General features: G+C 38.2%; 6 protein-coding genes across 10 annotated transcripts in view; 5 read left to right on the top strand and 1 right to left on the bottom strand.

The window, feature by feature from the left end:
• The first annotated feature begins 301 nt into the window (after nt 1-301).
• Nucleotides 302-3,421, top strand: LOC131329753 (protein transport protein SFT2-like). Of its 2 annotated transcripts, XM_058363122.1 has the most exons (5): nt 367-769; nt 2,340-2,389; nt 2,486-2,607; nt 2,710-2,814; nt 3,016-3,421. In XM_058363122.1, exons 1-5 carry the CDS (start codon nt 549-551, stop codon nt 3,124-3,126), a joined length of 609 nt encoding a protein of 202 aa, XP_058219105.1. In that variant the 5' UTR covers nt 367-548; the 3' UTR covers nt 3,127-3,421. The 2 variants fall into 2 exon arrangements, with proteins under 2 accessions (XP_058219103.1, XP_058219105.1); XM_058363120.1 differs by having other exon boundaries at nt 302-769; nt 2,340-2,607.
• A 116-nt stretch (nt 3,422-3,537) lies between these two features.
• LOC131329723 (sufE-like protein 1, chloroplastic/mitochondrial) lies at nt 3,538-6,735 on the top strand. 2 transcript variants are annotated; one of them, XM_058363068.1, is made up of 2 exons: nt 3,538-5,498; nt 6,500-6,735. In XM_058363068.1, the coding sequence occupies exon 1, from the start codon at nt 4,279-4,281 to the stop codon at nt 5,479-5,481; it is 1,203 nt and encodes a 400-aa protein (XP_058219051.1). In that variant the 5' UTR covers nt 3,538-4,278; the 3' UTR covers nt 5,482-5,498; nt 6,500-6,735. The 2 variants fall into 2 exon arrangements, with proteins under 2 accessions (XP_058219051.1, XP_058219052.1); XM_058363069.1 differs by lacking the exon at nt 6,500-6,735 and adding an exon at nt 6,434-6,448.
• Nucleotides 6,736-11,176: 4,441 nt separating this feature from the next.
• On the bottom strand, nt 11,177-12,582 carry LOC131329754 (NDR1/HIN1-like protein 2). The gene has a single exon (XM_058363123.1). The coding sequence runs from the start codon at nt 12,078-12,080 to the stop codon at nt 11,376-11,378; it is 705 nt and encodes a 234-aa protein (XP_058219106.1). The 5' UTR covers nt 12,081-12,582; the 3' UTR covers nt 11,177-11,375.
• A 2,732-nt stretch (nt 12,583-15,314) lies between these two features.
• LOC131329715 (uncharacterized protein At4g26485-like) lies at nt 15,315-24,363 on the top strand. 3 transcript variants are annotated; one of them, XM_058363057.1, is made up of 5 exons: nt 15,923-16,331; nt 16,422-16,564; nt 23,055-23,232; nt 23,439-23,637; nt 23,968-24,363. In XM_058363057.1, the coding sequence occupies exons 1-5, from the start codon at nt 15,923-15,925 to the stop codon at nt 24,233-24,235; spliced, it is 1,197 nt and encodes a 398-aa protein (XP_058219040.1). In that variant the 3' UTR covers nt 24,236-24,363. The 3 variants fall into 3 exon arrangements, with proteins under 3 accessions (XP_058219041.1, XP_058219040.1, XP_058219039.1); XM_058363058.1 differs by lacking the exon at nt 16,422-16,564 and having other exon boundaries at nt 15,315-16,331; nt 23,050-23,232; XM_058363056.1 differs by having other exon boundaries at nt 15,923-16,564.
• Nucleotides 16,553-18,066, top strand: LOC131329767 (uncharacterized protein At4g26485-like). The gene is made up of 3 exons (XM_058363147.1): nt 16,553-16,729; nt 16,952-17,150; nt 17,475-18,066. Exons 1-3 carry the CDS (start codon nt 16,600-16,602, stop codon nt 17,737-17,739), a joined length of 594 nt encoding a protein of 197 aa, XP_058219130.1. The 5' UTR covers nt 16,553-16,599; the 3' UTR covers nt 17,740-18,066.
• A 2,156-nt stretch (nt 24,364-26,519) lies between the features above and the next one.
• LOC131329687 (uncharacterized) overlaps nt 26,520-27,943 on the top strand; it is a 28,121-nt gene continuing 26,697 nt past the window's right edge. The window contains exon 1 of the mRNA XM_058362990.1: nt 26,520-26,792. Coding sequence (XP_058218973.1) covers nt 26,603-26,792 — 190 coding nt within the window. The 5' untranslated portion in view covers nt 26,520-26,602. The remainder of the gene's footprint in view (nt 26,793-27,943) is intronic.

Raw genomic sequence — 27,943 nt, forward strand, 5'->3', positions numbered from 1 at the left:
CTTTTTTTCATTTTTTTTGGGAATCTTTCTTCTCCGATTAATAACCATTTGGTACTTTTTTGAATTCATACTTCACATAAATATTATAATTGACAATTTATACAAAAAGGAAGAATCGGATCATTAAATTAATTTCAAAATATGTTTGAAAACTGCCAAGCAAGGGAGAAACCTTGTTTTTAATACTTCGCAGGTTGAAATTGAGAAGTATGGTTACTTCCGAACTCGCGTTCTCAAGCCCGCTTTACTTGTTTCTCGGACGTCTTTTATAATTTTATTCTTCCAAAAAGCGTTATTCCTTAACACGATTTCGCAAAGAGATGAGATTATGGTAATGAGAAGAGATTATGGTGAGATTCGTGAACAACTAGTTAATGCTTTCACCCTCGCAGTAACTTGCGCAATCACTTAAGATCGCATAGTCTCAGACCCACCAAGAAATTGGTCGACGGATCTTCATTGATAATCTTCATTCACATAAGTCTCAGACCCAGAAGTCAGAACCAGACCTCGAATTCAAATCTGCACTTCCATTAAACAAAATAAAAATGCAGAGCTGGTTTTCACTGGGCAGCAGCACCGGCGAGGACAGTCATCGGAAACCACCGCAACCCACGACGACGTCGTCGTCGTCCACTCTCCTATCCGATTGGAACTCGTACGCGTCCTCGAAGGCTTCGGAAGACAGCGGCGGGAGCCTAGTCGGGGTTTTTGACCTCGAATCTGCTGTCAGGTCCGCCAATGATACCGTCACCGGTACCTTCAACGTGTAAGCTACCCTCTACTCTCCTTCTTAATCAGTGCTAGGGCTTGTAGTTGATTGATTATGCAATGGGTTTTGTCTAATTTGACGTTATTAGATAGAGAGAGGGATTTGAATCCTATATGTGTAGTTCCCTTGTTGATAATTGGGGCAATGTTAGGGTTTGAAGGCTGATCGTAGAAATCAGAACCATTTTATTAGTGAATGGATTGATCTTGCCAAATCTAAGTCCTTTGATTAGTTGATTGACGCCGTATATAAGTGTGTTTCAGCTTTTATGTCGGACTCCATATAGGGATACAGGCACCCATTGTAGTTACTGTTTTCAAGCTTAAAAGTGTACATTGTAGCCCCAAGGGTTAGTCCGGTTGGTTGGTGAGTTTGGTCCCTGCAAAATTGATCAGTATTTGCTTTGTAGAAAGAGGTACTTGGTCATGTAGTATCCGTAAGCGTAAAGGGCAGTGGGAAAGAACAATTATCCACTCTTGAATTTCTTGAGGCTAAGATGGGACAAGGCCCCTTATCCACTCATGAAATACTTCTAAAATCATTCCATTACTTGCACATTTCCTACATACTAGAGATGCTTAAGTAAACATCGTCAGCTAAGATGTATTTGGGTATCGAATGTGGTGTACTTGCATCGTGGTTTAATTACAGAATCTCCCCCCCGTGGTGGGTGGTCTATGGAATTTTGTTTCTCTCGATGGTGCTTTTCGGAGATAGTTTTTCATTGCCTCTCGTAAACAAAAGTATAAGGTCATTTGAACTTGATTCAGATGTACAATTTATGGCTGTGAGAAAAACAGAACCGATCCTGCACCTTTGCCTGTTATCGAGTTTGTGTCGCACAGGATTCCATTACAAGGTTCAACTTGTGTCTGGGTTTGTTTTTATGAAAGTGATGGGGAAGAAGAACATCTTTGTAAGTCACCTTTTGTGGTGTTTGTCTGTGTTAGTTTAAATTAGCACTCGAGCCCTTTTCTTTGAAACAATCATATTCGTCCTAGTATTTTGCTCAACAGCAATTGTTTTTTCTTATTTTAAGGTATCCCGGTTGACATACTTGGAGAGTCAATATACCATGACTCTGGTTTTCATGATACTCCTAGATAGATTTCCCTAAGAAGCATGGACACGCAACACTGGAAACTAATTCGACATGCTATAGACATGTGAACACGACAACAAAATTTGCCAATTAGCGTCCGTCGCTACAGTGATGGGGGTTTCAGTGGGGTATATCGGGTTCAAACCTAATCTTTGGATAGGTTCGGAGAGCGCCTGTCCAACATGTGTTTGGGACTCGGGAGTGTGAACTGTCCATGCTTCTTAGGATTTTAAAAGCAATGCTGGTGTGGCTTTTGATATGGTACGAAATCCATCTATATACTATGGGGTGAAATTGTATATCCCAATATTTGCTCTATCAAATCGCGTAACAGATCCATGTAGATGTCGCTTAACTGAGATCGTAGATGAGTCTTGATGGTTAATTTTAGTTGTTGCTTGTTGCTGGTAGATATATGATATTTTTCTCTTCTTCGGTCACGGAGTCCTTGTTGATACTTATCAGGGTTTCAAAAGGAGTGAGAGACATACCAGGGAGCTTGCAGTCTGCCACCAGTAATATTCCTTCAGGAAAATCTCTCATGTACTTTGGGCTACTTCTAGCAACAGGGGTGTTCTTTATTTTCATTGCATTTACAATGTTCCTTCCAGTCATCGTGTTGGTGCCGCAGAAATTCGCCCTCTGCTTCACTCTCGGATGTTGCTTGATCATTGGGTCATTCTTTGCTCTTAAAGGTCTAAAGAATCAGTTGGAGCACATGTTATCGAAAGAGGTATCAGAACAGTATATTGATTAGCATTTGTGGTTGCAAAGTTTATTCTACCATTATGACACTTCATTCCACTCAAATTCTTTTTCCTTCATACTTCCCCAGAGACTTCCTTTTACATTGGGATTCTTAAGCACCATGGTGGGTACCATTTATGTCTCAATGGCACTACATAGCTACATTCTCTCTGTACTCTTCTCTGTACTTCAGGTATGTAACTATGCTTCCTATCCTGCCCTTCTACTTTTCTCACTTCTTTGACATGTGTCCATTGGTATCTCTCTTTTTTTCCCCCATTTGAGCAGTTATTTGGAAACTGATTCAAGTTTCTTTGTTGCTAGTAAGAATGAAATGAAGAATAAAATGTATTCTATCATCTGGTATGGAACTCATGTTTTACCAACTTTGTAGGTTATTGCACTAGCATACTATGCCGTATCATACTTCCCTGGTGGATCTACTGGGATGAAGTTCATGTTGTCTGGTGTTTCCTCATCTATACTGAAATGCTTTGGCCGGTGATTTTGCCACCTTATAGTCCGTGTATTGTTTTCCACACAATATCCTAAGGATCTATCAGGGCATTAGAATCTGAATGTTCACTCGTTTACTGGAAAGTTTTGTTCTGGACATCAGCTTTATATGACAACCAAATGTACAAGGAACTGGGTCTGCTGTAATCTTTGATGGTTTTTACATTGAATGAGACATAAACTTGGATTGGTTTGTAACCTGAAACCTTACGGGCTGCAATATGTTTCCGGATTATGTTGTTTAATGCCGAATGGAGTCCTTATGAAAGGATGATGATGAGAAACCCTTTTCCTCTTTGTTTGCTCATCCCCGCTTGTCGAATTACTGATGTCATCTGTTTTTATTACTAGTATTAGAATTACTTTTAAGTCTTCTTTTTTTTTTTGTAGGTGGGAACCATATAGTAAATGCGTAAAGGAAAAGCTTTAACAAATAGATTTCTACTGCAGCATTGGACAGAACTGTTCTGTTTCTTTTTTTCATGTCGAACTATAAGATTATCCTTTACATGTTAACTTACTATTCTTTTCTCACACACGAAAGGGTGATCTTATGATTATGGATAAGAAAAGAGAGTGCATTCTGGCGATTTTAAATCAATTCGATATACATTTTTTCAAAAAATGGTGAAATTATTACATTTTGAATTTGCTTACTCAGTTAACTAACTTGGGTGTTTTCGTAATACAACTCTACACCTTGGAACCTGACTTTTTTGGATTACACAGTTGTATCTTAGTTGTTCATCTCGGCATGACCTTTATTTCGTAAAGAATTTTCACGAGAAAAATAAAAAAGAATAAAAATGCTTTGTTTTGCTAATTCTAAATCTTTTATTTTTTAAATACTTATTTCTCGTTTTACGAGACATATCATTGTTTCACAATATATCACATTTAATTCAAAAAATAAGTAATTTTTTTTATCGGAACGGTCCAAAGTCTTCCAAAAAGATCTCTTCAAAAATTGTAAGCCATCGAGAACATTTCTTCTGTCAAGATTACATAAACGGGTCTATGCGGTCCAACCTCAAATTACAGGGAACGCTGATTCATCCAGGAACGTCAGGGATGATGATAGGATCATCGAGACAAACCTCAAGGTAGGTCAGCGTAATTTACCCTTTTCCACTCACAGGCTATGCGCAAAAGGCAAGTGGTAGTTCTAATCTCTCTCCTCTCATCGAAAACAATGTCAATTCCCACTTCTTTCCACCTATTCTATTCCAAGCTCCCACAACCTCTCCTCCACCCAAAAACCCAACTCTTCAAAACCCTAATCCTCTCAGTTCCCCAAACCCTCTCCTTTTCCAAATCAATCTCAATGCAAAACCTACCCTCAAAAATACCCCATGCTTCACCACCACAGTCTCCCCCCTCTTCCTCTCTCCAACCCATTCAAGAACTTCCTCCAAAGCTCCAAGAAATCATTAACCTCTTCCAAGCCGTCCAAGAACCCAAGGCCAAATACGAGCAGCTCTTGTTCTACGGCAAGAACCTCAAACCCCTCGAAACCCGGTTCAAGACAAGCGAGAACAAGGTCCAGGGTTGTGTTTCTCAGGTCTGGGTCCGAGCCTGCCTTGACTCGGACAAGAACGTCGTGTTTGAGGCCGATTCTGACTCTGTTTTGACAAAGGGACTCGCGGCTTTGCTGGTCCAGGGGCTTTCGCGCCGGCCGGTGGAGGAGATTCTACGGGTTTCGCCCGATTTTGTGGTGCTTCTTGGGTTGCAGCAGAGCTTGACGCCTTCTAGGAATAATGGGTTCTTGAATATGTTGAAGTTGATGCAAAAGAAAGCTTTGGAGGTTTACATGGAAGCTGAAAAAGGCAGTGACTTTGGTATAAGAGACGAAAACCTGGTTGAGGGTTCGAATTTGAGCTCAAAAAATGGGATTGGAGCTGAAAAAGATAGTGATTTTGGTATGAAAGACGAAAACCAGGTTGAGGATTCGAATTCAGGTTCAAGAAATGGGATTGGAGGTGGGGATTTGGTGGTTAGAGTGAGCTCTGAAGTGAGTAGTGATGATTTGGGATCGAATTTGGATGGGGGTGGTGTTGGGTTGGGGAGTAGAGGAGAGAGGATTAGGGAGAAGTTGGAGAGAGAATTGAGGCCTGTTGAGTTGCAAGTTGAAGATATATCTTATCAGCACGCAGGGCATGAGGGCGTTAGGGGGAGTGACGGCGAGACTCATTTCAATGTGAAAGTGGTGTCTAAGGAGTTTGAAGGGAAGAGCTTGGTGAAGAGGCATAGGCTGGTTTATCAATTGTTGCAAGATGAGTTGCAGAGTGGACTGCACGCCTTGTCGATTGTGGCAAAGACGCCGTCTGAAGTTGGTAGCAGATGATGATTTCCTTTAAAGAGGTCCTTTTTCTCTTTTTATTCTTGTTTATTTCGGTAGCGTGATGAATTAATAATCTGGCTTTAGATTAAGAGAAGCATTATGCTTTATAGAAATTTGAGGATGTGAAGCATTGTATGGTGGATGCCTGGATGGTAATAAACCTGTGTCCTGAAATCTCTGTTTATGTTTTCATCTTTTCTGGTTTTGAAGTACTTTATACCAATGTAAACATGTTTTTTAGCCGATTAAAAAGAAGTGTAGACATGTTTTCTGATTTGAATTCGTGCTTTAAACTTCTAAATTGATTGCTGGGTAGTCTTGATGAAGTTTTAATTGGCTCTAAATCGCCAATGGAGGTTATAGTTTGGAAAGCCAGAACGAGAATAGGATTTATACAACTTAATAGGCGGCAAGGGTTTGAATCTTCTTCCATTTAGGTTGATATCAATTTTCTGGTTGATATGTTGGTAGTGCGTGAAGAGCAGCTTTAGTTGGTCATTGAGAAGGGTCATACACAATCTGGTGGCTAAGTTCACTGGTGTTAATATGGATAATTCTCTCTAGTGTGAAGGTAAGATGATAGGACAGTTGCACTTCACTGTGGGTAACATTCTTTTCTGCTTGTTTACCTTGCCGTTTTGATAATGGTGTGGATCAAATTTATTTTTGGTAAGTAGATGGAATTTCGATGCTGAGGTTCTCGCTGGTTGTTTTTTTACTTTGCTGCCTAATGCATCCTCACTGCCAGCATCACAAGCTGTGAAACATATGTATGATTTAGTAGTAATTATCTTATTATGTACCTGGAACCGTAACTGTCTTTAAGTATTGATGTCCCAGTGATTCTTCCTACTCCTACATGACCCTTTATGTATCATGTTTCCCAATGTTACTTAAAATAGTAAACTAGGAATCAAATTGAAACATCTTCATTCACATCAATCGTAAACCATAGTCTCAGACCCAGAAGTCAGAACCAGACCTCGAATTCAAATCTGCACTTCCATAAAAAAAAATGCAGAGCTGGTTTTCACTAGGCAGCAGCACCGGCGAGGACAGTAATCGGAAACCACCGCAACCCACGACGATGTCATCATCGTCATCCTCTCTCCTATCCGATTGGAACTCGTACGCGTCCTCAAAGGCTTCGGAAGACAGCAGCTGGAGCCTAGTCGGGGTTTTTGACCTTGAATCTGCTGTCAGGTCCTCCAATGACACCGTCACCGGTACCTTCAACGCATAAGCTACCCTCTACTCTCCTTCCTAATCAGTTCTAGGGCTTGTAGTTGATTTATTATGCAATGGGTTTTGTCTACTTTGACGTTATTAGATAGAGAGAGGGATTTGACTCATATATGTGTAGTTCCCTTGTTGATAATTGGGGCAATGTTAGGATTTGAAGGCGGATCGTAGAAATCGGAACCATTTTAATAGTGAATACATTGATCTTGCCAAATCTAAGTCCTTTGATTAGTTGATTGATGCCGCATGTAAGTGTATTTCAGCTTTTATATCGGACTCCATATAGCGATACAGCTACCCATTGTAGTTGCTGTTTTCAAGCTTAAAAGTGTACAATGTAGCCCTGGGTTAGCCCGGTTGGTTGGCGGGTTTGGTCCCCACAAAATTGACCAGGGTTCGAATCTTGGGGTCAAGCCGTAAGAAAGTAATTTCTTGTGAATTCCCTTGTCCCAACGTGGATGACGTGCCTTTGACCAGACCAGGGAGGATAAGCTGGCCCAGACACCCGTTGAACCGAAAAAGAAGTGTGCATTGTGGAACTTTTTACCATGGCTGAAAGGCTATGGAGCACGGGTACGGGTACGGGAAACGGCAAAACCCAAAAAAAGTAGGGTACGGGTACGGCGGGGGTACGGCGAATAGATATATAATTTTTTTCTATTTTTTATTGCTTTAAATGAAATATAAAAACCCATTTTACCAACAAAATGTAAGATAGATAAAAGTTCGAAGTTCATACATCAAGTTCAACGTGCTTAGATCAAAGCTAGACGAGTTCCTTGTTCCTTACATACCAACAGTACTTACAAACATTGACTCAGTGTAAACGTGTATGTGTATATAAAAGAGAGAGAACTTACGTCTTCTGTTCCGATTTGGAGCCCTAGACCGCTGCCTCTCTCAGTGACTCAGTAAACGTGTATGTGTATATAAAAGACAAAAAAATTACACAATAAGCCCATATTTTATAATTATTTACAAAAAAATCCCTGAAATTTTGAAAAAAAAATCATTTTGGGCTAAAACGTACCCATGCCGTACCCAAAATTATCAAAAGTACCCGATCAAATTTTGCCGTACCCATGCCGTACCCGGTACGTTTTTGCCGTACCGGCGCCGTACCCGTACCCGTACCCGGTACGGGTACGGCGACATTTCTGAAGTACCCGTGCTTCATAGCTGAAAGGTTAAAGCATCAGACTTGTGAATGGTGATTTGTTGGTTCAATACCCACGGGATGCATATTGCACACCAATGACTCAATCCTTGTTGAAATCTGTACACATTGTTATTGATATGCCTAGGAGATGTTGCCTTGTAATGAGATGAATGTGGATAAAATACAGTACAAATCTTCCTCACAAGTGCAATACAACTGATTCACATGTTTCAGTATTTGCTTTGTAGAAAGAGGTACTTGGTCATGTAGAACGAAGTACTTGGTCATGTAGAAATGCTTAACATATGAGCAATGGGTATACCTTGTCACAAGTCACACCAGCATTGCTTGTAAAATCCTAAGAAGCATGGACGGTTCACACTCCCGAGTCCCAAACACATGTTGGACAGGTGTTCTCTTAACCTATCCAAAGATTAGGTTTGAAACCCCTCTGAAACCCCCATCACTGTGGCGACGGACGTGAATTGGCAAATTTTGTTACCTTGTTCACATGACCATAGCATGTCGGTTTAGTGTCCGGTGTTGCACGTCCATGCTTCTTAGGGAAATCTATCTAACATCATGAAAACAAGTCACAGTATATTGACGCTCCAAGTATGTCAACTGGTATACCTTCAAATAAGAAAAAACAATTGCTTACCTGTTGCGCAATATACCAGGATGAATATGATTATGTTTTGTCAAAGAAAAGGGCTCGAGTGTTTATTTAAACTAACACAGACAAACACCACAAAAGGTGGCTTACAAAGATGTTCTTCTTCCCCCATCCCTTTCATAAAACAAACCCGTACACAAGTTGAACCTTGTAATGGAATCCTTGGTCTTGGTCACATGTCAATGGAGGTTATAGTTTGGAAAGCCAGAGCGAGAATAGGATTTATACATCTTAATAGGTGGCAAGGGTTTGAATCTTCTTCCATTTAGGTTGATATCAATTTTCTGGTTGATATGTTGGTAGTGCATGAAGAGTAGCTTGAGTTGGTCATTGAGAAGGGTCATACACAATCTGGTGGCTAAGTTCATTAGTGTTAATATGGATAATTCTCTCTAGTGTGAAGGTAAGATGATAGGACAGTTGCACTTCACTGTGGGTAACATTCTCTGTTTGTTTACCTTGCCTCTTTGATAAAGGTATGTATCAAATTTATTTTTGGCAAGTGATTGGAATTTCGATGCTGAGGCTTTCGCTGGTTGTTGTTTACTTTGCTGCCTAATGCATCCTCACTGCCAACATCACAAGCTGTGAAACATATGTATGATTTAGTAGTAATTATCTTAATAATCTTATTATGTACCTGGAACCGTAACTGTCTTTAAGTATTGATGTCCCACTGATTCTTCCTACTTGTACATGACCCTTTATGTATCATGTTTCCCCATGTTGCTTAAACTAGGATAGGCCAATGGGTTGCGTTGTGATTTTTTGCCTGGAGTAACGTTCAGGCAATGGCTTGGAGAAGCCACAAAGGCATCCAACTTCCTCAGTTCATTCAAATCAGACATTATGATGATTACTGCTCATTTGGAGCAAATAGTGTATAACTGACAAGTCTCACAGGCCAAAATGGATGTGATCCTTTGGACTGTTGGGTTTTTGCCTATGAAAAATAAGATAGGCCCAATAATATTTTGGCCCAAGTGTTTTGTCTTGGAAGCCCAACATTATTAGGTTTTTTTTTTATTGGAAACAAAAAGGGTTATTTTGTTTCTCGGAAGAGAGTTCCAGAACGTGTGAGAAGAAAGAAAAGAAAAATGGTGTGTGCCTTTGGTGGAGAGTGAGTGCTTTGGCGGAGGAGAAATAGTGGGCTCTGTGTTCGGCAGTGGTGAAGGAGCAAAAGGGGGGCAGCTATTTTCTCTCTTCTTTGGAGCCGTATGAACCAGATAGTACGTGGTATATTGGGGCTGTTTCGGGCTCTCTGTTTCAGCTTGATTTTGGAGGGTTTGAATCATCTAATCTGGTGAGATATTTCCACTTTGGTTGTAGGTTGTTGGGTAGGGCGTTTGAGAGATTGTTGGATCTCTTTGTAAACCCTTGTAAACCTTGGTGATAGTGGGAATTGCTTTCTCTCTCCCGTGGACGTACCTGAGTTTGGAGAACCACGTAATATTGTGTGTTCTCTTTGTGCCTTGTTTATTGTGCGTGTTAATTTTTTCGTTTACGCTTCCGTTTGTGTGTGGGATTGATTAGGAGGAAAATAATCCCAACAAAGTGGTATTAGAGCTAAGATTAAGAGAAAAATTAATACGCGAGGTATGGCGGGAAAAAGCTAGGTTTACGGTTGAGCTTTTCAACGGGCACAATGACTTTACTCTTTGGCAACAAAGGGTGAAAAATATATTGATAAGAGAGGGTTTGGTGAAAGCTCTCAAGAAGAAATCGGAGAAGCCAGAAGGGGTCAAGGATGACAAATGGGAGGAGATGAGAGAGTTAGCAAATAGTACGATTCAATTGTATCTTGGAAATAGCACTCTCCGAGAAGTCATCAATGAAACGGATCCGACAGAACTTTGGGCAAAGTTGGAAAGTAGATACACGCCCAAATCTTTGACGAATCGGTTGTCGTCATAGGCTAAAAGTCCTATTTGATCATATGGAGTGAGACACGTATCCATATCACTTGGGACCATCTCCGTGCTTTTGTTTTTCTCGAGATTAGAACTGTTACTTCCACGTATAAGTAAGCTACATTAGAGTCTCAATGTCATCGAGTCGGTGAATGTTGAAATCAGAAACTTTTGTGTTGCAACTCTTCTAGCAGGTTCATCTTACTTGCATAATGATCTTCTTCCCATAATTCAAAAGAAAAAGTTTAAGTGCTATGACATGCCTATATCTCGAGGTAAATCTCCAGACCAATACAAGATCCTGGATCAAGCTGTATAGTTTGATTAGTACGTAGGCTTAAGGGATAGCATAGTTAGTTAAAGTAGATGTACAGAGCACCACACTGATGGAGTTAGATGTACATAACTTAATGAATAAAGAAATGAAAAGTTCTTAGGATGGTATCTTTGTTGATTCCTTAATCCATTAAAATACTCCTAAAAATTTGAACCCTAGATGAATCTTACAAACAGAGATGATGAAAAAGGCTTCAAACTTGCTGACAATAGGTAAATACAATTCAAAAAGTATGTTGCAAAATGCTCTCCTACCAGTCCTTAATTTTAAATTTCAGTAGGGAGATCATCCAGATGAAATTATCTGATCCCTCCTCGCTTAATCTTTCTCCTGTTAATCCGTTGATTGTTTTTATAATCGAGGAACAAAGATAGATATGAATATATCATGTACATGAAGTTCTTTGGTCCATTTAGTGCTTCCAAAATTTGAAAGAAACATTCCTTGTTCAAAAAAGAATTGTTGTGTCCATGATTTTAGGTATCAGACACATGATGTTTTGGCCTAAATACAAAACATTATAAAAGAAAGAAAATGGGGACATAGAGGAAACACGATACATGTTCTGCATTTTCATCTCTTGGTTCTGCAACTTTTGGCGAGTAGAACTCCTGTTGGTGGACTAGACATCTCTAACTGGCATCTTGCATGCAACCAGTATGAAAAATGAATCAAACCCAGATTCGCTCTTACTCTGAAAGTTCCTCTTATATCATATGCAACCCTGTTGCTCTGCACCTGCTTTTGAAGTTCTAGCCCTACATTTGTGGGTAAGTAAACCAAGCTTGAGATCATATGCACTGCAACTAGTCTCGCTTCGCGCCGCCTCTCCGTGAAAGGCTGAAAAGCTTGTGTTGATATGAGACTGTTGGAAAAGTAGAGCTCTACTTCCCCGGACTCGAATCTTACATCTATTTTCGGATTAGGGTTGGAGAAGTTTGCGAGGAAAGCGAAATCGCCATTGAAATTCTCCGGCGAGTCGAAGTAGATGAGATTGAGTCTTGCAGCTGGGACATCAAACACTGGGTTTTTGGGTTTGATGATCAGATAGACTATTAAAGTTGCAATTCCAAAGAAGATAAGGAGAAGGCTAAATATGAAACAAAGGACTGCACCAAACCACACGACCGGGTTTGTCCGACGAGGCCTCATTCTGACATATGGCTGTCCTGGTGTTGAAGTCTCTTGCTTCATGGCTTTCTTTGCTATCTCAAATTGGTTGAGAGAAGTGGACATGGCTTGTTTCGGTATCACAGTTTGGTTTAGAGAATTGGGCATGGCTTGCTTCTGGGATAGAGGGTGGTGAGAGGGTGGAGGTGTAAGGGAAGGGATTTTCTGGGGTTGAAGAAAAGCCTCTGAAACAAATTAATGAGGAAGTAGTACATGAATCATGAAAGATAGAAGGGGTTGAATATTAGATCATAAATAAGCTAGGATGTGGTGGGATTGAAGTAAAGATGAAGGAAGCTTTTCATTGATTGAGTGGTAATGGGACCAATGTGCTTTGTTGAGAATTGCAAAAGGAGGTGGGGGTTTGGGTTAAAGTTGACAAAGTATAGGTGTTTGGGTTTGAATTGTTTTGCTTTTGTTGGTGTAGCACTGCTTGGGTAACTCAAAACAATGGGTTGCTCTTTACACTTTATTGAATTTCTGCTTATGGGTTAGGGTTGGCCAATTATTGGGTGCTCCTTGAGTTCCATATGGCATTGTCTTGTGGTACTCTCCGCAAATTTAAGATTGCCACCATACATTGCAGGTCGCTTCTTGTCTTCTACTCACCCAACAAAAGTGAATGATAATGTCTTTACCGTCGCATAATTTGTCGCTACATAAATGGTTAGGAATATCACGTAGAATAAGTACTTGTTGGAGTTGGGCCTAATGGTCGGTCGTGATTGTACTTGTGATTGTGAATCAAACGGTGCTGTTGCCCTGATGGCTGGTACTCTACCTTTTCTGTGTGGTAATGCTTAGTGACTAAGAAATGTGATCAATTTTAAAATAAAATTTTCCGAAGGGAGTCCAGCTAGTAGGAAGGTTACACGTGTTCAAAACAAAAAGAAAACAATGGAGAGTGGATCATTTGTAAATTGTAATGCCTTGTTTGGCATAAAGAAGTAGAATAATGCAGAACTACGTAAGACATACACCCTGGATCCGTGGATCTATTTAGGAAAGTAGTATAAGCACTTACAAACTAACTAAAGTGGCTACATACGTTTTTTTTCTGGCTTTGATGTAAGAGTGAGGCAAGCCTACATCAGTGCATCACATAGTTGTATGTTGTCAATATATTGCGAGGCCTTTTGATGCTCTCTTTTTCCGGTAATTAGTACCAAAAGCAAATAACTTCTTGTCCTCCGTAAGGTTGTACATTCGAATTCCATAGAGGCCAAAATTTCAAACATTGAAGTCACTGGATGTTTTGCTTGGTTGTTAACTTAAGGGTTCCGGAGTTAGTCGATGTATGCACAAATTGAGGTGGACATTATTATAATAAAATAAAAAACAGTTGTAAGTACCTGTACCCGAAGAGATATTCTTCATACCTATGAAATTTTGTCATACGTACGGAGTATCAAAGTTACTCCAGTCGTTACGTAAGTGAAATCCATGGATTATAATTTGTATGGTGCTCGAGTAAATGCAAAGCAAAAGATTTCTGAGAACTACATTTGAAGAACTTGTTCCACTCCTATGAAAAACTTTTGCTTTGCTCCTCATCTAGACTAATGACCAATATTCCCTTGAATGTACTCAGTAATTAAACAAATAACACTCCTTACATTAATCGGTTTGTACACGATTCTTTACTTTCTTGCATTCTCTCTCATTCTCTTTCTAATCAAACACACGAAGAATTGTTACTACTTTTTATCTTTCCATCATTTTCAAGCATTCTCTTGCTAATCAAACGATCCCTTTAGAGATGGGTGGAGAGGAAAATGGGAATCTGGAAATATTGTGATATTACTGCAGATCTTTAGCTACTTGTGTCAATACTGGTGGGTTTCGTCACCTTGCAAGCAAATCTTGTAAAAGTAACAAAGAAAATAGTCCGTTCAATCAATTAGTAAGAATGTAGATGTTTACCTGCCGGTCGGGACTAATCTTCGTTTAGATTTTCATTGCTGATTAGGCTAGCCCTACACATTTTAAGGTTGTGTTTGCAAAATAATGAAAAGCAGGTGGTAAAACTAATTGTGGATAGTGATTATAATAACCCTCCGTGACCTCTTTTTTTGTTGTCAAAAAAGTATGATGAAACATAGCCAAAATGCTCTTTTATTTGTAAGCTGTTTCTTTATTTTTCTTCCCATGGAAGTGGAGTGTAATAACTTTTGGGGGGAGGAAAAACAGCAATACTATGGATGGCAATATAAGGAGTGCCATTAAGGCAAAAATGCAAACAACAAATTAGAGGAAAAGGTTGCCAAAATTGAAATGCCATAGTAGAGAACCATAAAAAATACAATAAGAAATAAATACTTATTTGTATTAGTGGAAAACACCAAAAATCAAAATAGAAATCCTATTTAGGAAATGTTTTGAACTGTCGCTGGAGTTACCCTAAAAATATAAGTTCGACAATAAAAAATGATACTCACACAACAATCCAAACACAACATCAAATACAATCTCTCACATACATGCGGGCTCCACACACACTACTATGTGTGGGCTCCACATGTATGTGAGAGGTTGTGTAAGTTGTTGTGTTTGGATCGTTGTATAAGTAGCATTGTTGTTCTACAATGGTTCGTTTGATTAGCGAGATAATGATAGAAGATGCAAGAAAGAAAAAAAAATTATACTTTTTTTTTATGTTCACTTAGTAAAAATATCCTACAAAATAAATTTTTATGTACAACCTTCGAAAGCATGATAGCTTCTTTTACTTTTTCTCGTAAAATATGCATGAAAAGACTGACAGGTACTACCAATTACCAAAGACGAGCCCAACCCAATATTTGTAAAGAATGAGAGCTATTCATATATGGGAAAAAAGAAAAGAGGAAAAAAAATCAGCAGCTAAATTGTGCACGCCTTAGGCGTCTCCTACTTTGGAAAAATAGGAAAATTATTCAATATTCCCGGAGTATCACGAGGCATGTCTTATGTGCTATTTCCAGTCAATAATTTATCGCTACCTATATTAAGTGGGGCAACCCTTGTCCTTCCAACCACCCAACAAGAGAAGATGACTATGTATCACCCGTAAAAATTTTCACTACGTAATTGGTTGGGAGCACCACGTGAACATGCCACATGATATTTCGGGACTACTGAATAATTACTCGGAAAAATAGGTGCACTCCTACGTTCAGTCTCTTTCCAAAACCACCCTTTCAAATTCCTTAACGTCGAAGGACTCAAGGACCCTTTCCATTTGCAAGCTTCTACTTTAGGGGCACAACTGTTATTCTCACAAAACCTCAGGCCACCTTTTGATAAAATCAAATTTGTCGATTCTCTACGGCTTCCCAAGAATAATTGAGCAACGGTCGCACCTTCTCACTTTCCTCTCTCTCTCTCTTCGAAAACAAAACAATAACACTTCCTTTGGATGGAGTGACTTCGCGAGAAAAGAAAGGAGTTTGAGGGAGAGAAAAACACCTCTGGCGTTTGGATGGTGTAGCAGGCGAGAGAGGGTGAGAAAGGGAGGGAGACGAGAACCCCTTACACCCCCGTTTTCGTTTCTCACCGATTTGGTGCGATTCCGTGAGAGAAGAGTGTGTGCGGGCCACGGAGTGATGTGCAGTCGCGGGGGTTGAGAGAAAGACACCCCCTTTGGTTGCCGGAGATGGGAGACAGTGTGTTTGGTCGCGGGAGTTGAGAGATCTTGGTCCCCGGAGCTTCGCCGGAGACCGTTTCCGTCGACGGAAATTGCCCTGCGAATATGATTTCTCACGATTGTTTGGTAACCCTTTCTTTTCTTCTCTCACTAATAAGGGAGATTACTTCCCTTTCTTTTCTTCTCTCATCCCTCCATCCAAAGGAGCTGTAAGCAAACTACATAGCTAAATACTAGTATATCGCATAGACCTCAACTTAAGAGGAATTAAAAAGAGGAAGAAGAGGAAAAACAAAGATCAGAGAGAGAGAGAGAGAGAGTGAAAATGGGGCAAGTTTTGTCCAACATCGAGAGAGAGAGAGAGATGGGGCAAGTTTTGTCCAACACCCTCAGGTGTATATGCAAATGTTGTGGAGCAGAGGATGAATCAGATCAAAACCTACGTGAGATCTCCTCACATTTCCTCATTTATCCATCAATTCCACCCTTCCAAACCATAACTAGAACTGAATTTCTACAAACAAACAGCTCGGAGTACTCATGCATCGACCCTTCAATCACGACCCCTGTTTCGAATCCTCCACCTGATCATCTTTCTGATTTAGTTTCTGGGGATTCCACTTCGAACACAGTTGCATTGCATCAAAATCTTCTTATCTCTCCTCCACAATCATCGGTCTTGGCCTACTCCCAAAGAGACTCACGCACAGCACATTCAATACAACAAGATACTAGTACTCTGTTTTCTTCATTGGTCTCAGAAGAGTCAATTATTATAAGCGATGAAGAGAGTAATTTGAAGGAGCCACCTCCAGGGGAAAAAGAAGAGGAGGAAAAGGTGGTTATAAATAAGGCAGTACTGGTGATAGAACAGAGATTGGTCTCAGAAGAGTCAATTATTATAAGCGATGAAGAGAGTAATTTGAAGGAGCCACCACCAGGGGAAAAAGAAGAGGAGGAAAAGGTGGTTATAAATAAGGCGGTACTTTTGATAGAAGAGAGATGGATAAGCACTACAGCAGTTTCCAAAAGATACTGCTTGTTGGTGAAGGAGACTTCTCATTTTCTGCGAGTTTGGCTATGGCTTTTGGTTCAGCCCATAACATCGTCGCCACTTCACTCAATACTACAGGTAAGTCACAAGTTGTGTATGACTGACCAGTTATTTTGCATACTTACACAGGCTTATCTGCAGTCTGATATCGGTCAGCAGATAGCCGTTTGTATCATCTTGGTAGTAGAAAAGTGTTTTAATAAGGTAGATTTGTTACAAGAATCTTTCCGAGAAGAATCTTTCCGTGACCATCGAATACTAAGATAAACGGCCGTAACACTCTGCAATTGGACTCCTCAGGGTATTTGAGCAGAAATTATAGGAGTGCAATGTCTAATATCCAAAGTCTAAGGAGCCGAGGAGCCAAGGTCATGAATGGTCTGGATGCAACACAAATGGCAGGCCAAATCTTGTTCCAAGGCATGACTTTTGATCGCATAGTTTTTAATTTCCCACTCTCTGGGTTTTTCCGTGATGATTCCCGAGAATCAAAACTCCGGTCAGTAAATTTCATCTCATTCGTATGAATCTGACTTCTCTATAGTATGATGTATGAGTTATAACTGAAAAGACTTGTTCATGCAATAACGAACTTCCAAAAGTGTTTTCAATGATTCAAATTTGTTAGCAGAATACCACCGGTGAGGGACTTCAATAAATTTGAACCAATGATTGTTGATATGGATGATCAAGATGCGGCAGCTTCATGCTATTTGAGTTTGGACTGGAAAGAAGTCGGGCCGTGTTATATAACTGCTTTACTAATCAATTCCAAACATATGCAATTAAAATTTCATTTCCATCAACAAATTTCCTCTTGCAGGCGAGAAAGAAAACTCGTACGCCTTTTCATTGCGAATGCTAGAGAGATGATCGCGGAAGGGGGAGAAATCCATGTTACCCACAAATCAAATGAGTTCTTTCGTGAGTGGAATCTGGAGCAACTGGCATCAAGTGCAAGCCTTCGACTTATTGACGAGGTCCATTTTAATTTCACCGATTTTCCTGGCTACCACACGAAATATGGGTTTGGGGGTGACAAGAATTTCAACTGTAATCCTAGCAAAACCTACAAATTTGGTCTTTAGTTTATGGTTGCAGTTTAGCCATAGAATCATGAAGATGATGACTTGGTGAATACGTCGAGTGAAGATTCTGAAGAATGAAGAATGTGAATCTGGAAACATGGGGATATTAGTGCATTTCTTTGCTACTTGTGTGAGTAGTGGTGACTTTCCCGACCTTGCAATGGTATTTTGCTAGGAATTTTTAGCGGACAAAAAATTGATACAAAAATTAGGCTTATATTTGTACCTCTAAACATCCTGATGACTAGGCTGGCGCCACATGCTTTAACGTTGTGTTTGCGAAAGTATGAACAGTAGAAAGTTAAATCTTGTTTGAGAGATAGCAAAGGTTTGCGGCCATATGCAACAGTTTGTTGCCAGGTCAATAGTTTGCGGTCAATAGCAAAAGTTTGCAATCATGTGCAATAGTTTGCGGTCAATAACAATAGTTTGCGGCTATGTGCAAAAATTTGTGGCCAAGAGCAATAGTTTGCAGCCAAGTGCAATAATTTGGTCGATGCACTGGATTACACAGTTTGAAAAGCACGTAAAATCTCTCTTTCCTGCATTTATTTTCTTGATTATTCTTTGCGCTTTATGGGTTTGTTGGTTTGGCCAATAACTGAACAAAGGGATTCAAGGAAATTACTCCATTCGTCCCAATTTAATTGTCCCTCGTTAATATTGGTGGGTTTCGCCACCTTGCACTGCGAGTCTTGTAGAAGTAACAAAGAAAAGAGTCCGTTCAATCAAGTAAGAAGGTAGATGTTTCAGTCGGGACTATAATCTTCATTTAAATTTTCATTGCTGATTAGGCTAGCCCTAAACATTTTAAGGTTGTGTTTGAAAAAGTATGAAAATCAGGTAGTAAAACTATTTGTGGATTATGATTTTAACAACCCTCTATGACCTCTTTTTTTCTTATAAAAAAAGTATGATCAAACATAGCCGAAATGCTCTTTTATTGAAGTCACTGGATGTTTTGTCTGGTCGTTAACTTCAGAGTCCCGGAGTTAGTTGATGTGTACACAAATTAGCTTGGACATTATTATAAATAAATAAATAAATAAATAAACAGTTGTAAGTACCTGTATCCGAAGAGATATTCTTCATACCTATGAAATTCTGTCATACGTACGAAGTATCAAAGTTACTCCAGTCATTACGTAAGTGAAATCCATGAATTATAATTTGTATTGTGCTCGAGTAAATGCTAAACAAAAGATTTCTGAGAGCTACATTGAAGAACTTGTTCCGCTCCTATGAAAAACTTTGCTTTGCTCCTCATCTAGACTAATGACCATTCCCTTGAATGTACTCAGTAACTAAACGAATAACACTCCTTGCATTAATAGGTTGTACCCGATTCTGTACTTTCTTGCATACTTTCTCATTCTTTTTCTAATCAAACACACGAAAAATTGTTACTTTTCATCTTTCCATCATTTTCTAGCATTCTTTTGCAAATCAAACGGACCTTTGGAGATGGGTGGAGAGGAAAATGGGAATTTGGAAATATTGTGATATTACTGCAAAGTTTTTAGCTACTTGTGCTAATACTGGTGGGTTTCACCACCTTGCAGTGCGAGTCTTGTAAAAGTAACAAAGAAAAGAATCCGTTCAATCAAGTAAGAAGGTAGATATTTACCTGCTGGTCCGGACTAATCTTCGTTTAGATTTTCATTGCTGATTAGGCTAGCCCTACACATTTTAAGGTTGTGTTTGCAAAATAATTAATGAAAAGCAGGTAGTAAAACTATTTGTGGATAGTGATTATAACAACCCTCCGTGACCTCTTTTTTTCTTGTCAAAAAAGTATGATGAAAGATGGCCAAAATGCTCTTTTATTTGTAAGCTGTTTCTCTATTTTTCTTCCCATGGGAGTGGAGTGTAATAAACTTTTGGGGGGAAGGAAAAACTGCAGTACTATGTATGGCAAAATAAGGAGTGCCATTAAGGCAAAAAAAAAGCAACCAGATGATTATTTATTTGTGTTAGTGGAACACGCCAAAAATCAAAATAGAAATCCTGTTTAGGAAATGTTTTGAACTGTCGTTGGAGTTACCTTAAAAATATAAGTTTTATAAGGGTCCGTTTGATTAGCAAAATAATGATAGAAAATGCAAGAGAAAAAAATTATACTTTTTTTTGTGTGTTTACTTTGCAAGAATATTTTAAAAAGTGAACTTTTCTGTACAAACCTCTAAAGTATGAGAGCTTCCTTTACTCCGGGACTATTGAATAATTACTCGGAAAAATAGGTGCACTCCTACGTTGAGTCAAATCTTTCCAAAACCACCCTTTCAAATTCTTAACCTCGAAGCACCCTTTCCATTTGCAAGCTTCTAGTTTAGTGGCACAACTGTTCTTCTCACAAAACCTCAGGGCACCTTTTGATAAAATCAAATTTGTCGTTTCTCTACGGCTTCCCAATAATAATTGAGTAACTCGCGCCTTCTCTCTCTCTCTCTTCAAAAACAAAACAAAAAGGCAAACTACAGAGTGTTGGGGAGCTTATTTTTGACTTTTTATTTTCGATTTTTTGCCTTTTTGTAGAGAAAATTAAATAGACATCCTATTCACTAGACTTATTTAGGTGTCTATCCTATAGGTTTCAAATACTTATGTTCTCATCCTGAAAATGCATTATTTCCCATTACACCCTTAGTTATATATTAATATAGATATAGATATTTTATATTGATTTTTTATTTTCCCATATTTTTAGGGATGTTTTCAGTACTCCACAAAATAGGGGATTTTGGATTTCCATCCTCCCCAAAATTAGGGATTCCATGCCCAACGTAAATACCACAGCCATGTATTTAACACACAAATCTAACCCCCAAATCAACACCCCATTCTCCGGTTCTAAAAAACCCTCCACCCAAAATTGTTCAATTCGTTATCTGGGTCAATCCCAATTAGTCTCACTCAATCACCTTCTCTGACGTTCCTTTCTCTTCATTACAACAACCTCTCTGGCTCAGTACCAGACACTTGGGGTGGAAATGGAACGAACAAGAATGGTGTTTCTCCACTTTGAGTCTTTGACACTTGATCGTAACTTCTTCTCCGGAGGAATTCCTCTTTCTTTCTAGAGATCAGTAAGGCTTTTTAGGTATTATAATTTTCAAATTTTGTCATGTTTGTGAATTGATGATTTTATTTGATATTTAAAAACGAGAGTGGATGACATCAAAACAGTCATGAATGGTCGAGATTTTAAGGTTGAGTCACATTGCTTCCGTCCTCTTAATCTCCGCTGTTATCGGATTTCGTTGCCGAAATATCAGTTTTAGGTATTATATTTTTCGATTTTTGTCATGTTTATAAATTGATGAACAAATGCCGAAATATCAGTTTTAGGTATTATATTTTTCGATTTTTGTTATGTTTATAAATTGATGATATTTTGTTCATCTACTTCGATTGAAACGTACGCTTCTTAAAACTTGTCATGTTTTCTAATTTTTGTCATGTTTTTTATTTGATCATGTTTTGTTCATTTACCTCGATCGAAACCTACACTTCTCGAAACTTGCCCTGTTTTCCAATTTTGTCATGTATTTTAATTAATCTTCTTTTGTTCATCTACCTCGAATTCGATCAGGTTTAGCCATGTTTTGTGATTTGATCATGTTTAGCCATATTTTTCGGCTTACACATTCGTTTTTGTAAAAGTTATGTTTTCTTTTTAGATTTTAGGGGAATGAAAATGAGAGAATATTAGGAGAGAAAAAAAATTCAAAAGATTAGGTGAGAGAAATGTTTGAAAGATGAGAGAGAATTGAGATAATTAGAAAAGATAAAAAAGAAAAAGAAAAAGAATTAAAAAATTAGGAGAAAGAAAGGGTAGTTTAGGATTTAATTAAATTTGAGGATGGAAAGATAAGTATTTAAACACATTAGGATGAACATCTAAATAAGTAGGGTAAAAAGGATGGCTAATTAAGTTTCCCCTTTTTGTATTATAGTTAGAACGTATTTTGGAGAATTAATGAGTGTTTGAGAGATATGTGCAAAATATATTTTGGAACAGTAGTAATGTTTGGTAAATAAATGATGAAAATAAATTATGAATTGATTTTTTACCAAGTTGCCCTTGGTATTTATTATTGTTTTAAAAGGTGTACAAATATTTATTTATTTTTGCCTTTGGCCTTTACTATTGTGTTAAAATATGTATAAATATTTAATTTTTATCATTTTTTTTTAATTTTCATATGTGAGATGTAAGGTAGAATTTGAAAGCTCTCTCATTTCCCTTCCAATTCTGTCCACAATTTTTATGTTCAGTAATGACATTCGATATTTTTTATTTGGTAGTTTAGAATTTGAATGACAAAACCATGTTACAAGTAATATTTGAAATAAGAAATTCCACCATTTTAATTTAACGTCAAACACATACCTCATAGTATAAAGAACAATAAAAGAAAAACAAACCCTTAATATTAGCAAACAAATTAAAGTACCAATTGAAGCAAAAAACACACACACACACAAACAAACCATGCCCAGTACCAACTGAAGCAAAAAAAACAAAGCAAAAACTTGTAAATAAAGTTAGGATTTGCCGTCTGGTGTGAACAGGTGAGGAAGTGGATAAGAATAAAGGTCCGGGGAAATAAGGGGAGGAATAATGGGTATTTTGATAATTTACCAAAGAATAGGAAAAGGCAAAAACATGAAAAGGACCCCCGGACCTGATTCTAAGTTTTTGCTTCTAAAGTGAAAATCCATGAATCCATTCTCCCCGAATGAGTTCTTATAATAAAGTGCCAAACAGCTAAAATGGAAAAATGGAAATGCAAAAATCCTCTTCTCAAACTCCCCTACTCACATAGACCTCAACTTAAAAGGAATTAAAAGAGGAAGAAGAGGAAAAACAAAGATCAGAAGAGAGAAAGAGAGAGATGGTGCAAGTTTTGTCCAACATCGATCAAAACCCACGTGAGAACTCCTCACATTTCCTCATTTCTCCATCAATTCCACCCTTCAAAACCATAACTAGAACTGAATTTCTACAAACCAACAGCTCGGAGTACTCATGCATCGCCCCTTCAATCACGACCCCTGTTTCGAATCCTCCACCTGATCATCTTTCTGATTTAGTTTCTGGGGATTCCACTTCGAACACAGTTGCATTGCATCAAAATCTTCTTATCTCTCCTCCACAATCATCGGCCTTGGCCTACTCCCAAAGAGACTCACGCAAAGCACATGCAATACAACAAGATACTACTCTGTTTTCTTCATGGGTCTCAGAAGAGTCAATTATAAGCGATGAAGAGAGTAATTTGAAGGTGCCACCACCAGGGGAAAAAGAAGAGGAGGAAAAGGTGGTTATAAATAAGGCAGTACTTTTGATAGAAGAGAGATGGATAAAGCACTACAGCAGTTTCCAAAAGATACTGCTTGTTGGTGAAGGAGACTTTTCATTTTCTGCGAGTTTGGCTATGGCTTTTGGTTCAGCCCATAACATCGTCGCCACTTCACTCGATACTACAGGTAAGTCACAAGTTGTGTATGACTGACCAGTTATTTTGCATACTTACAGGCTTATCTGCAGTCTGATATTGGTCTGCAGATTGCCGTTTGTATCATTTTCGTCGTCGAAAAGTGTTTTTAATGAGGTAGATTTGTTACAAGAATCTTTCTGTGACCATCAAATACTAAGATAAACGGCTGTAACTCTCTGCAATTGGACTCCTCAGGGTGTTTGAGCAGAAATTATAGGAGTGCAATGTCTAATATCCAAAGTCTAAGGAGCCGAGGAGCCAAGGTCATGAATGGTCTGGATGCAACACAAATGGCAGGCCAAATCTTGTTCCAAGGCATGACTTTTGATCGCATAGTTTTCAATTTCCCACTCTCTGGGTTTTTCCCTGATGATTCCCGAGAATCAAATCTCTGGTTAGTAAATTTCATCTCATCCGTATGAATCTGGCTTCTCTATAGTATGATGTATGAGTTTTAATTGTAAAGACTTGTTCATGCAATAACAAACTTCAAAAAATGTTTTAAAGTGTTTTCAATGATTTAAATTTGTTAGCAGACTACTACCGGTGAAAGTAATAAATTTGAACTAATGATTGTCGATATGGATGATCGAGATGCGGCAGCTTCGTCCTGTTTGAGTTTGGACTGTAAAGAAGTCGGGCCGTGTTATATAACTGGTTTACTAATCAATTCCAAACATATGCAATTAAAATTTCATTTCCATCAACAAATTTCCTCTTGCAGCCGAGAAAGAAAACTCGTACATCTATTCATTGCAAATGCGATAGAGATGATCGCGGAAGGGGGAGAAATTCATGTTACCCACAAATCAAATGGGTTTTTTCGTGAATGGAATCTGGAGCAACTGGCATCAAGTGCAGGCCTTCAACTTATTGACGAGGTGCATTTCAATTTCACCGATTTCCCTGGCTACCGCACTAAATATGGGTTTGGGGGCGACAAGAATTTCAACTGTAATCCTAGCAAAACCTATAAATTTGGTCTTTATTAGTTTATGGTTTGCAGTTTAGCTCCAAAATCATGAAGATGAATGACTTGGTGAATTGGTGGAGTAAAGACTCTGAAGAATGTGAATCTGGAAACATGGGGATATTAGTATATTAGTGCATTTCTTTGCTACTTGTGTGAGCAGTGGTGACTTTCCCGACAAAAAATTGATTCAAAAATTGGGCTTATGTTTTAACTCTAAACAACCTAATGATTAGGCTAGCGCCACATACTTTAACGTTGTGTTTGCGGAAGTATGAACAGTAGAAAGTTAAATCTTGTTTAAGTGATAGCAAAGGTTTGCGGCCATGTGCAACAGTTTGTGGCTAGGTGCAATAGTTTGCAGTCATGCAAAAGTTTGTGGCCATGTACAATAGTTTGCGGCCAAGAGCAAATAGTTTGCGGTCATGTATAAAAGTTCGCGGCCAAGTGCAATAATTTGGCCGATGCACTGGATTACATAGTTTGAAAAGCACGTAAAATCTCTCTTTCCTGCAATTATTTTCTTGATTATTCTTTGCTCTTTATGGGTTTGTTGGTTTGGCCAATAACTCAACAAAGGGATTCAAGGAAATTACTCCTTCCATCCTAATTTAATTGTTCCTCGTTAAATATTGGTGGGTTTCGCCTCCTTGCAGACTTGCAGTGCGAGTCTTGTAGAAGTAACAAAGAAAAGAGTCCGTTCAATCAAGTAGTAAGAAGGTGGATGTTTACCTGCCGGTCGGGACTATAATCTTCGTTTAAATTTTCATTGCTGATTAGGCTAGCCCTACACATTTTAAGGTTGTGTTTGCAAAAGTATGAAAATCAAGTAGTAAAACTATTTTGTGGATAGTGATTATAACAACCATCCGTGACCTTTTTTTTCTTGTCAAAAAAAGTAGGAGTATGATGAAACATAGCCGAAATGCTCTTTTATCTATGAGCTGTTACTTTATTTTCCTTCCCATGAAAGTGGAGTGTTACAACTTTTTGGGGGAGGAAAAACAGCAAATACTATGGATGGCAAAATAAGGAGTACCATTAAGGCAAAGATACAAAACAACAAATTAGAAGAAAAGGTTGCCAAATTGAAAATGCCGTAGTGGAGAACCATAAAAAAAAAAAAAAAAAATACTCATTTGTGTTTGTGGAGCACACCTGAAATCAAAATAGATATCATGTTTAGGAAATGTTTTGAGCTGTCACTGGAGTTACTTTAAAAATATAAGTTCTACAAAAAAAATACTCTCTCAGTCCCAATTTAATGGTCCTTTTTGGGAGTTTGTAACATTTTTTAATTAATTATATTCCCTCCGTCCATATTTAATAATCAATTTTGAGAGTTTGTGCCATTTTTCAATCGATTATATTTTGTAATTTATAATATTTTATGTAATTTCGAAAATATTGTATTATAGAACTAATCGAGATCTATCAAATAAGATCTATATTTGATATGAAATTCAATATGGATTCAAAGATATAACCTATTTTTTAACCGGTTAGAATAAAACTAGGACCAATTAAATCCGGACGGAGAGAGTTTCTTGTAATTTATAGTGTTTTATGTGATTTCGAAAACACTATATTAAATAATTAATTGAGATTTATCAAATAAGATATATATTCGATATGAAATTCATTACGAATTTAAAGATATAATAAGTTTTTTAGCCAGTTAAAATAGAATGAGAGACAATTAAATTCGAACGGATGGAGTACTATTCAAGACAGGTACTACCTCCGTCCCAATTTTGTTGTCACTTTTGGAAGTTCGTGCTGCTTTTCAATTAATTATATCTTATAATTTATAATATTTTAGGTGATTTTGAAAATATTGTATTATAGAACAAATCGGGATCTATCAAACAAGATCCATATTGGATATAAAATTCAATACCAATTTATAAATATAACTAATTTTTTTATCCAATTAGAATAGAACTGAAACAAATATATTGGACGGAGAGAGTACTACCAAAGACGATCCCAACAATATTTGTAAAGAATGAGAGCTATTCATAGACAAAAAAAAAAAAAAAAAGGAAAAATATTCAGCAGCTTATTGTGCACGTCTCATAGGCGTCTCCTACTTTGGAAAAATAGGTGCACTCCTACGTTCAGTCAAATCATTCCAAAATCACCCTTTCAAATTCCTTAACTTCGAAGGAACCTTTCCATTTGCAAGCTTCTAGTTTTAGTGGCACAACTGTTATTCTCACAAAACCTCAGGGCACCTTTTGATAAAATCGAATCTATCGTTTCTCTACGGCTTCCCAACAACGATGGAGTAAACAGTCGCTTCTTCTCACTTTCCTTTCTCCCTTTCTCTCTCTTCAAACTTGATCAGAGCAGAGTCCTTCGAGTGAGAACAGAGAGAGAAACGTCCATGGCGATAGGGATAGCGTGTGATGCATTGTTCAGAGCAGTGAAAGAAGAAAGGGAGATATGGGCGAAGCATTACTGTTCGTCTCACCAGATACTGCTAGTGGGCGAAGGGGACTTTTCATTTTCTCTGAGTTTGGCTCACTCCTTTGGCTCTGCTTCTAACATCGTCGCTTCTTCCCTCGACTCCTTCGGTATCTTTGTTTTCATCATGAATATGCTCCTATTTTGAAAAGTTGCCGCTTTTTCGATCGATGGAAAAATAAGAAATTTTGGTTAGGGCTTTCTTAAGCGTCTCGGATCATTGGGTATTTCGATTAAACGATCGAAAATTGAAAAACCCAGAAAGTATATTTGTGTTATTTTTGGTACGGTGGGATACACTCGGTTTCTTGTTTAGTTACTGAGCATTGAGCAATAGTGTAGGAATAAAGAGAAAAACTTCTTTAAGAGCTTTCCGTAAAGGAGGAGTTCCGTTCAAAAGTGTATTGGATGGTCTGAATTGAAAATAATTTAAATTATATATTAGCGGTAATGGATTGTTTTTAATCCAGCAGTCCATAAGTATCTCTCTGATAAGAATGATCCTACTCACAGTTTTCTTAGAAGCCTCAGATCAATGGGTGTCACCCCTATGCAACATGTATATTTGCAAAACCAATGGATTTTTCTTTGTCAAGGTGTACGTATACATATCTCTATACTTTTTTATTTTCCCTTTTGCAACTTCTCCATTTCTTTGGCTCTTTCTTCCACCAATTTGTGTTCAGTCGCCTCCTGCACTGGATTCCTTTGATACTCATGATTGTTGTTGTTCTAATACTCAGAGAAATGAACAATGACTTATCCCTGGCCGAAATTATATCCAAATTGGATGGAAGCTTTGCCTAACTTTTTTACGATTTTTTTTTTTTTTTTTTGGTTATTCTCTTAGTTCTTACTTAGATTTGGGTAAAAAATTCATATAGGATGACGAAAAAGACCATCTTTTTTGAAAACATGAAGTTATGAGCAAAACACAATGACTATTAGCAAAACCAATTAGATATACCTATCTACGTATATTCTACCGTTTTTGCACAATGGGATACACTCCCTGCTTCATTCTGTAGTACAACTGAGTGGACTAAGTATTTATTATACCCACTATCTTTTGGGTCCTTTTCACCAATTATTTCCTACTAACTTTGGTTCTTGTGGTTGGTGTGAATGTGATAGAATCTTGACTTGAGAATGATTAAGAGAGAGAACAGGCTTCTATCAATTCATTACGAGCACTGTTCCTTGCCTAGGCAAAAATCAGCATCCAACAAAATGCCATGTGAAGCCATGAAAGTTAACCAAT

The sequence above is a fragment of the Rhododendron vialii genome, chromosome 6a (assembly GCF_030253575.1).
Source record: "Rhododendron vialii isolate Sample 1 chromosome 6a, ASM3025357v1".
Taxonomy (NCBI): Eukaryota; Viridiplantae; Streptophyta; class Magnoliopsida; order Ericales; family Ericaceae; genus Rhododendron; species Rhododendron vialii.

What these genes read in the sequence shown, in the direction of transcription:
- LOC131329723 (XM_058363068.1), top strand. Translation starts at nt 4,279, where the DNA reads ATGCGCAAAAGGCAAGTGGTAGTTCTAATCTCTCTCCTCTCATCGAAA.
- LOC131329753 (XM_058363120.1), top strand. Translation starts at nt 549, where the DNA reads ATGCAGAGCTGGTTTTCACTGGGCAGCAGCACCGGCGAGGACAGTCAT. An exon ending in GTCACCGGTACCTTCAACGT is followed by an intron (nt 770 to 2,339) that starts GTAAGCTACCCT and finishes GATACTTATCAG; the next exon opens with GGTTTCAAAAGGAGTGAGAG. An exon ending in TACTCTTCTCTGTACTTCAG is followed by an intron (nt 2,815 to 3,015) that starts GTATGTAACTAT and finishes CCAACTTTGTAG; the next exon opens with GTTATTGCACTAGCATACTA.
- LOC131329767 (XM_058363147.1), top strand. Translation starts at nt 16,600, where the DNA reads ATGGATAAGCACTACAGCAGTTTCCAAAAGATACTGCTTGTTGGTGAA. An exon ending in CACTTCACTCAATACTACAG is followed by an intron (nt 16,730 to 16,951) that starts GTAAGTCACAAG and finishes TGGACTCCTCAG; the next exon opens with GGTATTTGAGCAGAAATTAT. An exon ending in TCCCGAGAATCAAAACTCCG is followed by an intron (nt 17,151 to 17,474) that starts GTCAGTAAATTT and finishes TTCCTCTTGCAG; the next exon opens with GCGAGAAAGAAAACTCGTAC.
- LOC131329715 (XM_058363056.1), top strand. Translation starts at nt 15,923, where the DNA reads ATGGGGCAAGTTTTGTCCAACATCGAGAGAGAGAGAGAGATGGGGCAA. An exon ending in CACTTCACTCGATACTACAG is followed by an intron (nt 23,233 to 23,438) that starts GTAAGTCACAAG and finishes TGGACTCCTCAG; the next exon opens with GGTGTTTGAGCAGAAATTAT. An exon ending in TCCCGAGAATCAAATCTCTG is followed by an intron (nt 23,638 to 23,967) that starts GTTAGTAAATTT and finishes TTCCTCTTGCAG; the next exon opens with CCGAGAAAGAAAACTCGTAC.
- LOC131329754 (XM_058363123.1), bottom strand. Translation starts at nt 12,080, where the DNA reads ATGCCCAATTCTCTAAACCAAACTGTGATACCGAAACAAGCCATGTCC.